This window comes from Notothenia rossii, assembly GCF_949606895.1.
Source record: "Notothenia rossii genome assembly, chromosome: 8".
Lineage (NCBI taxonomy): Eukaryota > Metazoa > Chordata > Actinopteri > Perciformes > Nototheniidae > Notothenia > Notothenia rossii.
This window is the reverse complement of record NC_136906.1, coordinates 10,282,452-10,292,575: the sequence shown is the minus strand read 5'-3', so window position 1 is coordinate 10,292,575 and position 10,124 is coordinate 10,282,452. Positions and strand designations below refer to the sequence as shown.

Here is a 10,124-nt window from a genome sequence, read left to right as displayed (position 1 = left end):
CAATATGATTAATATTATTATAAGGCCTATAATATTGCAGCAAACATTTAAAAGTTGTCAGCTGGCATTTTAAGTTAAAAAATCTGTCTCCCATAGCTCCCATCCATGAATACTAATGCTACATTTTTGTCTCTTTGTCTGCTTATAAATCATCTCAGGACGGGATCCCCACGGTCTCCAGGGTAACGGGTGTCCAGCTCAGGCATGCAGGGAGTTAATCTGGTCTGGAAGCCACTGAGCAGACGAGACAGGGAGGAAACAGAAAGTAAGGCATATTGTATGAACATTATTTGAAATGTGTGTAACCTGGCTGTAAAACATGTGTTCAGTGCTAAATTACTGAATACTTAAGTATACAATGTTCTGGTACTTGTACTTTAAATACATATTTAAATGTTATGCTATTTCATTCTACTCCACTTTTGGAAGCCAATAATATTCTTTGCATTTATCTGACATTTTATTCTTATTCTACTCCTTTTCATTATGCGCAACGAGTCATTTTTACGCATGAAAAGTGCTATGTAAAACATTCAAATTTTGGTTTGATTTGACAGATTTAATTACTAGTGACTTTTTCAGATTATAAGATAATACAAAACAAATGAATAAACTATGTTGTTATTGTTAAAGATAACCAGCATTGATATATAATGTATTTACGTTTTTGATTAATGTTTTTATTGAATGACAGACACACTCATACTACAATAATTGAAATAGGGATTTTCCTTTTACAAATGAATTCAAATGAGCTCCGCTCTTACCAGTTGGGAGGGACACATGCATAGTGCATAATCCAGTGTATACATAAACATGTATCTGTAAAGGGCCATTACTTAACTAACATTTTTACTTTTGGTACTTTAAGCATATTTTGACTACTTTTGTATGATTTTGAACCTGTTAAGACTTTTTTTTTTAAAGTTGGTATTTCTACTTCAACTTAAGTAAAGTATGTGAGTACTTCTTGGATAACTGCATGCCATATTGCTGTTTTAAGGAGCCTTGATAATAAATCTGTTGGCACTTGTGTGTGCTGCAGCCTGCTGTCCATAAACCAAAGTGCCGAGCGCGCAGCCAGAGCGACGTCACGCGTTGGGGAAAGAGGGCGTAATTTCGCCTTGACACACACACACACACACACACACACACACACACACACACACACACACACACACACACACACACACACACACACACACACACACAAACACACACACACACACACACACACACACACACGCGCACGCGCACGCACGCACACACACACACACACACACAACACACACACACACACACACACACACACACACACACACACACACACACACACACACACACACACACACACACACTGTGGCATGTTTACCGAGTGGAGAGTTTGATCGGACTTGCAGAGAGCGCATGTGGACTGTGACCCTCTCCGGGAGCGAGCAGACAATGAAGAGGAGCGACAGAGCTGGTCTCCGTTTCTTTCTCTGATAAATAAGATGAGAGGCTTTGTGTTGAACCTTATGAGTTCAGGAGGATTTGTGAAGGCTACACTTACAGTTTACACCGAAGAAATGTCCACAACTCAAAGTCCTACCATGCCCTCCTCACAGCTGACATCGGATCAACTCACAGTGGTCGCTGCATCATGTAAGTAAAACCTTTAAACTGTCAAATGTATTCAAAGATTTGGCTAAAAAAAAACATCTGTCAGGATAATTGTTCTACTTCCTTTGTATTTGCACTTACTGCAGTATGATAAGGGTTGTACTAGATCGTTTCTTTTTATAGATATCAGCTACTTTGACTGTCACATATTGCAACCATCTCTAACACATAAGTGGCAGAATATTATTTTCCAGCTGCGATGTGATTGTTTTTGATGGACAGGTAGCACAAAGGACATCAATTACACCTGTAAGTGTTCACATTATAGAGACAGACTGTCAATCAGACTCTTCATATGACTCAACTTCACAGATTTGAATTGTTCAAAGGACAAAACTGTTCTTTTACAAGTTTCACAGCCAGAAAAACACACTAACACAATGTCTGTCTGTTCCACACTGATTAACAAACATGTCCTTCTCTCTTGATTTTCTCACAGTTTCTTCTCTGGTGTTCTTTGTGGTGATTGTGGTGCTGCTGTCCATTATTTACCGCAAGGATCTCCTGTGCTGCAAGCTACGCTCCTATCAGGGGCCACATGCAGATATGGTAAGATTTCAACTAAAAACAAAGTGCCTTTTGTGCTGAGGTTTCTCTTTCTGAAAGTGACTCGTACGTTCAGATGTGATCCTGATCCAGCACAGTTGATGAGACCACACTAAAAGAGAGATGGGGGGGGGGGGGGGGGCGTTGGGCACAGACTCAAAGACACTATGTGCACTCCCTTAGTGTCGCGCCATTAGGAAGTGTCAGATTCAATTTGCATGGCTGTGGGAAAAAAAAGACTACAATAAAGTTGATATGATCATTGTCAGGCGATGGATTTGCCTCAGTTGAATTAGCTGCCCTGCAGAAATATCCGCCACAGCCACTCGGATGGAAAAGGACAAAATTAGCACTCAACACGCATATTGATGCTACTCCAGCACCTTATAATGAAATCACTGCTTATCAGATTTTCTTGCTTACACCGGCAAAGTAGGTGAAGCAAAACAACCTAATCTTTGAGGGCTTTTAAGGGAGCGCGTGGCATTTCAAATCATTATAAATTAGATAAACACCACAAAATCTCTGCCTAAATTAAGCTGTAAGTGAGAGGTGCAGGATGAGGTGAAATGAACATGTAAACACAGAAGTAACTTTTCCTAGGTTGTTTATTCTCTCTGCATCCTCTTCCTGACTTGTTTCTCACCTCTAAGAGTCCCAGGGGTCAAGTTTGAGTGTTATCTTTGGATTGCAGAGACTTATACCCCCCCCCCCTTCAATGGACAGGAAGCTCTGTTCAGTTGCGGTTTTAATGGAGAAGTCCTGTTGTTCCTTTTGAGGAACTAACAGAGCGTCTCACCGGTACAAAGAAGCATCTTGTTACAACTGAGTCTGTACACCATGTGGCTGATAAGACTCACTTACAGTCAGGTCAGTAGCTACAGTCAAACACATGACAGAGGCAGACTTTAATCAGTGCCAAAGTCTACACCCATATTGTGTATTCAGATTTCATTTTCATTCATTATTGGTTAGTAAATACACTTGGGGGGTTGTTTGAATTGTTCCTGAAACCCACAATTGACATAATGTGATTAAAAAGAGAGATGCATTTTTTATTATCAGGAGACAGAAAGTGAAAGTTAGTCAACAAACACACAAACGTTCTTTCATTGTGCTCCTATGGGACATTGCATGTCTTTAACTTCATCGTCACATACCTTTCCCTGCTCCAGTATGCACCATGAATAGTGTGGGTGTTGGGGACACAACGGGGACAATGGCTCTCCTTTAGGTTTGCAGCGGGGAAAAAGACACACTGCCGCTGGGGTCCTCCCCCCGACTTCAACACTGATTTAACACGGTTGTGCTTTTTCACACTGGATGAATCAATGGCAGGAGACAAAGGACGAGTCTCCCTTTTTTCCCTTTTTTAAAAAAAAAGGACTTTTTCTTTTTTGCTTCTTAAAAGTACAAACCAGTGAGGGAAAGTGACCTCTGACATCACCTTTTTTCAATCGTCTCCATCTCTCTGAAATGATGTCAGGGTTGTGGCAAAGGTCGTTTGAGTGTGTCACTCTAAGTGTGAGTGATGTCATTGTTTAACTAGTCTGCATGGGAAAATGATAAATCACAGAATTTCATACTACTTTACATACCAAACTTCAACTTTTACGGCCTCTTGGTCAAAGGAAATCGCCTCGGTAGAAACAGTCAAAGTTTGTTTCCTAACAACTCTTAACCTCACGCTGGATTTGAATCCCAGTCAAGCAACAAATTGACTTTGTTGTAATGCCGACCCAAATGACATACGAGGCTATAATGTGTATTGGAGTGTGCTCGTTAAGAGGTACCTGCTGCAGCTACAAGAGGAAGACGGAGTCAGAAAAAAGACCACACGGTGGGGTTTGTTGCCTAGTGACCCTCAAAAAACAGTGGGACATCACATTGTTCTTCACACAAAGAGACTCATTTAGACTCAAGGCAATTACCTACTTTTCCTGCCAGTCTTTTTTCACCACATACATACAGTGAGACTTTGACAGGTCTTGTTTCAGAGTGGGAGGGGCAGGGAGGAGGCACGGAAATCGGAGGGTGGTCGCCTTATTGATTGGATAATTTATGGTATTGCTAAACCAGCCAATGTCTACAGTGATTAAACAAGGCATGAAGATTGGTCAATTGAACTGAAATGGGTGGATTGTTTTTGACTAATTGGAGAATCCATAAAAATATAAACTAATAAACGCAGGTCATGAATAACTAAGGCTCTGCTTGCTGAGACACACTTGTTCCATTACTGCTTGTTTTACAGGGTTCTCCTCCTCAGTACTACAGCAGCAGACAAACACTGGTGGGATCTCCTTGTCTGGAGCAGAGTGAGATCATGGATGACAACAACACTCAGGTGAGAGAGCCTATAGTGCATTAGCAACATCTGCTATTAGCCTTGAAAAGCACTTAGACTTCTGTGTACTCTTTACAGGCACACTCTCTGTTCCTCTACTACACAAACTGTACATTTTACTCAGTAGATCAATAGGCACTCGCCTCTAAAGTTAATGTTTCCATGACGTTATAGCTTTAGGAATACTTTACACCAAAAAGGTCCATGTGTTAATTAATTACTCAGACTGAGTTACCTTGAGTTCTTGAAGAAAGCTTTATTTGTCTCCACAGCGAGGAAAAAACGTGAAGTCCTAATGAATTGAAGCCCAATAAATACATCAAAACATCTGTTTACAAACTCTCAAGGAACTTAGGCAGGTCTCCCAACATCTTTTTTACTTAGGAAGGTTCCTAATTGAGTGAAATGACCCAGAAGTATTTAAGTGGCCACCATCGTAATGGCTGGGCGATTTCTCTAAATGCTGAGGAAATGTGTTTAAATGCTTTCTTTCTTATTTAGTTAGGGAACACTGCAGCAGTCTTTATGAAAGGAAAGGTGATAATGTCATCACACAATTCCTTACAGCAACAACACTTAAAGGGACCATTGCGTCAATAACAACCAACATCACAGTTTAATTGTACAATCAATTAAATCCAATAAATGGAAATCATCATTTTAAGAGGTGGAATTCAGTTTTGGACAGAAGCCTTTACATGAATTATACAGCATTAAGTTTGCCCTCATTGTTTGTGTTTTTAAAAAGGTTTCTGTTTAAAAAAACACTTAAAAAACATCTGCTAAGTGAGGACAGATTGTCTTAGCTTTGCTATACTTTTGTAATTTATCCAGTCGTATGCTCACTACTTAACAAACACATGTGTATACGCTTAAACCTTATAACGTATTACCCTTGGTACTTGTCAGGGACAAGTGTCAATAATGTGCAAGTGTGAGATTGTTAAAGCTTTGTTTAAGTGTTCAAAAAGTGTCTGTGAAAATACTTGTGTTTTGGAAGTAGTTAGCACACCTCAGGATCAATGAGACTTTGTGTGAGAGTTTGCAAACAGATGTTATGATACAGATTTGTTGTTGTTAAATGGGGTTGCCATTCAATTTAGTACACCTTTTCAAGTCTTTACTCCTGCTCACTGTGTTTTCCTTCAAGTATTACAGGTATCAAAGGGGTTGTAATTTACACTCATATGGTCATTTTGGAAGTGAAGTATCCCTTTTAAGCAGGTTTCAATAATCCACACATCCTCAGCACATAAAAGACTCTGTTTCCTGTCTCTCATAAGTGTCCCTCTGTGTGTCTCAGCAGGCGGGTCAGCTGTTCTTCATCGGCCTGCCCTCCAGCTACAGCCTCCCCACTCTGGACTCCCCCATGCCGAGGCTCCCCTCCTACGAGAGCGTCCGAAAGAAGGACCGCCAGAGGCAGATCCACATGATGATCGCAGACCGCTTCGGCCTCAATGGACCCATTGTAACTGAGGTCGGCATGATAAGGGATTAACACTTGATACAGTGTCAAATGCTTTGACAATGAAGTATTCCAGGTGCTGTCTTTGAGCCTGGGAACGGAAAGTATAATGTACTCCTATTACAGGTTTAGCTCAAGCTCATACGAACCGTCATTATCAAGGTCCCTCATGGGTAGTTTCACAGTGAATAGAGATAATAACAAGCAGGCTCTTTCTATTATGACCACGCTGTCATGCAATATTGTAACAAGAGCTTGTTCAAAGATTAGACCGCATTCAGAGTGCGGTAAACATTAAGCACTATCTGCTCATCTCGCGCTCGCTGCTGAATTGTGCTGGCAGACGCATTTCAAGGTTTTACCATGTTGATCTTCTGCTGAGCTTTTGACTCGCACAACGCTTGGGCAAACAAGGTAATGAGAAAAAGGCACATCAAACATAATTAAAGCCTGCATCCTGAGAGCAAACACAGCCCGGGAATGCAGCTTTGTGCTCCTGTCTTCTACTGTTTTTTCTTCTTTGACCTCCCTCTTTTTTCTGCAATTAAACAGTCCTTAGCATGGCTGCCCACCCATTACACACACACACACACACACACACACACACACACACACACACACACACACACACACACACACACACACACACACACACACACACACACACACACACACACACACACACACACACACACACACACACACACACACACACACACACACACACACACACACACACACACACACACACACACACACACACACACATACACACAAAGAAAGAAAGCACAACTCACAGTCAACCCATCACCACTGAAAAGTCTCCCTACCTCCCAACTAGAGTTCGACTGATGGTCCCTTAATTTACGTCTGTCCGCCTGTCCTGCGGCCAGAGGCAGGATAGTAGTCAAACTTTGTGGCATGGTGTGTGTGTGTGTGTGTGTGTGTGTGTGTGTGTGTGTGTGTGTGTGTGTGTGTGTGTGTGTGTGTGTGTGTGTGTGTGTGTGTGTGTGTGTGTGTGTGTGTGTGTGTGTGTGTGTGTTGTGTGTGTGTGTGTGTGGTGTGTGTATCACGCAGAGGGCAGGGCACTAGGGTTGCTCTTGTCGCCTGAGGGTCCCCAAGCAATTAAAAGATAAGAAGGCCCAGTGTGAATCTGTCGGATGTGATCGGAAAGATAATGCATTGGAGTGAAATATGTTCCAGGCGGCTGAAGTGGAGATTAATTGGAAGTGTAAATACAAACATGTTCCACTTATTTTGAGGGATATATATCAGAACTCAGGGTGTTATACAAGCAAAGCTTTCATCCTGGGACTGGATATGACCTTAAAGCACAGCAATGGTCCTAAATGGATGGATAGCGAGGACATTGTCTTTTAGCAAATAGGCAAAAGTGGCATTGAAATTTGGTTCAAATGAAATAAAAAGTCTTGTTCAGGATCTTAATGTAAACCCTCCCCTTTTTTTTCACCACTTGCAACTGTGTTGATTACACTTGTGACTTTTATCTTTCTAAAGATCATTTATTCTGTAAATGTACCAGTTTAATCTTAGAGAATATGTTACTATTTTTCCTGTAAATGTATGACTTTAATATCGGGGAAAAAAATGTATTCTTTGAAAATTACATCACAAGGAATCCATAAATGACTTATTTAAACCTACAAAGCCCATCATACAAAGTACGATATTGTCATTAATTTGTGGCGTGTTTATATCCCTTATAGCCCAATGAAAGTCCAACATTTCCTCTCTTTTAGTGTTCGGTTTGGTCTCTACCAGCTCCTAAAAGAAAAGCTACAATATTTTCACCAACTAATTGCATTTTTTGATGGGCTGCTTTTTGTTGCTGAGCAGCTGTTTTGGATTGCATTTTCAAACCTGTTTAAATATTTTCCTGTCTTTCTGTCTTTCCCACAGCCTCCTCCAACATATGAAGAGAGTGTCCGCCATTCTATAGAGCTGCCGTACAACATCCTGTCATCCAATCTGGACCTCTCCTTTCCTCAGAGTATCTTCACCAACACGGACACACCTCGTCTGATCAACTCTGACTCCAACAGCACTGTTCTACCTGTGTGATTTTACTGATCTCGCGAATGTGAAAGACGTGTGATAGCTTTACATACACAGATAAAGTTACCAAACGAAGAAGAGTGGATTAAAACCAAGATCTTCTTCACTTTACACAAGCTGATACCCCAAGACTGAGCTTATATGGAGAGACAGCTGATGAAGGAGCAACCAAAGAGGAGTTTTGTGAAAAGACTATCGAATGTCAAAAACACTTTGTGGCCACTACTGTACTTGCTGATGAATTTCAAAGGACAATCACGAGATATTGACATTTACTGAGGTGGCTGGTTCACCTTGAAGACGAAAAAGGTGGAGTACAAAATACCAAAAAAGGGAACCGCTATTTACCTTGTTGATTATACTATCACTGAACACTTGTTTACTCTTTTATTGTCCTAAACCAGAGACCTCATAGTGTTGCTTATAAGGTTATCAGAGGCTTATTGTTGTTTACCCTGCCGAGGCCGTAACATACTGCCATAGAGCATGTGAGAGGGAAATAATTAAAAAAGGTACACATGAGTGTCTTCCATGGACTTATAACAAGACATATATGTTGTTTTTATGACCACTTTGCTGTTTTTATTCGTTAAGGCAGATCGGAGTCTTGATGATTTCTTACTTTCAGAAGCATTGATTTGTTTGTTCTGTCTCCCAAAGGCAGCATCAACAAGTGGAGTGAAGCAGCTTGAATGTGAAATGAAAACAAACACCCGTGTCAGACCTGCTTTGTTCTCTTCATCACACATTGTCATTCTTCCATGTACACACGCCAAATGTCTGTCTTGCACATTGTCATGTACTGTATTTATTTGAAGAACGACGTCTCCTCATTATTTCTTAAAAAAAATGTAATAATTATATATTGTTTGTTGATGGACTGGAATTTACAGCAGTAACACAGCGTCAGTGCAAACAGCTGCAGTGCCACTCACAGAGAGGCTGCTCTTTGATATTTTCATGCATTTTTATGTGTGGGTGTGTGAGAGACAGGACGGACAATTCAAATTAAGACTTGTTTCCAACTTTCTTCTTGGCTTTGTTTCCTATGTTCTCACATTTAATTGTGGAGAGATTTCCGCTCCTCATCGCACTCATCTATTTCAGCTCTATATATATATATTTTTTTTCTTTTGATATTTTTTTGTGGCAGCTCTTATACCACTAAAAATAAAAAAATTGTAGAAATTATCAGAAAAAGATAAACAATAGTAATTATTAATACTGATTCCTAATGAGTAATGCTTTATTGATTTCTAACACCTTGTCCAAGATATGCTCCAAATATCTAATGAGCCTACATCACATTTACTTTGCCGTTTCTTCTCATTGCAAAATATTGAATACTTTAGTGCATTTAGTTCTCAGTATCAATGAAAGCCCATTGTGAGCAGTATGTCATTTTGTTACTATTTTGATATTTACAACAAATCTTATGATCATGTTTAGTGTTAAGGCTATTTAGAGTGGAAAGCCAAATCAATGTCAATAGGCCGCAGAGCCTGCAGGCAGAAAACTGAACACAGTCTTCTTCTTTGACTGAAAAACACAAAGATATAACTGTCTGTGAAACTCTAAAGTAGCCCTGATAACACACACGTCTCATATTATCCCACACACTGGGTTGTCCTTTTCAACTCTAGTCAAATGTTTCTTTATCTGGAGCCCAAAAAAAGTGATGGGCCTAACTTTTTAATTAGAAATAAGCAGCAGCTCTATAATTTCCCCTCTAATATTGATATTTCACATATCAAGTATCTGGCCAGAAGTGGGCAGGCATTTGAGTTGATATAATTATGAAGATGAAGGTTTAGATCTAAAATAAAATAATCGATTCAAGCCTCACTTATATTATTGGTACTATACCGGTCCTGTAGAGTTTAAAGTAAAACATTTGAAATAAAACACTTTATTTTTGTCTGAAATACAGCGTTGTAAAATTACATTACATGCATTACAATATAATTATGGTTTCAAAGCTCAAGTATTTTTTATACAGTAGAATGGCCCCTTAGTTAGATTATTATA

General features: G+C 40.0%; 1 protein-coding gene across 1 annotated transcript; it reads left to right on the top strand.

The window, feature by feature from the left end:
- The first annotated feature begins 1,352 nt into the window (after nucleotides 1-1,352).
- On the top strand, nucleotides 1,353-9,125 carry LOC307015725 (uncharacterized protein). The gene is made up of 5 exons (XM_079644519.1): nucleotides 1,353-1,644; nucleotides 2,102-2,211; nucleotides 4,463-4,555; nucleotides 5,862-6,032; nucleotides 7,941-9,125. The coding sequence occupies exons 1-5, from the start codon at nucleotides 1,494-1,496 to the stop codon at nucleotides 8,100-8,102; spliced, it is 687 nt and encodes a 228-aa protein (XP_079500645.1). The 5' UTR covers nucleotides 1,353-1,493; the 3' UTR covers nucleotides 8,103-9,125.
- Nucleotides 9,126-10,124: the final 999 nt, after the last annotated feature.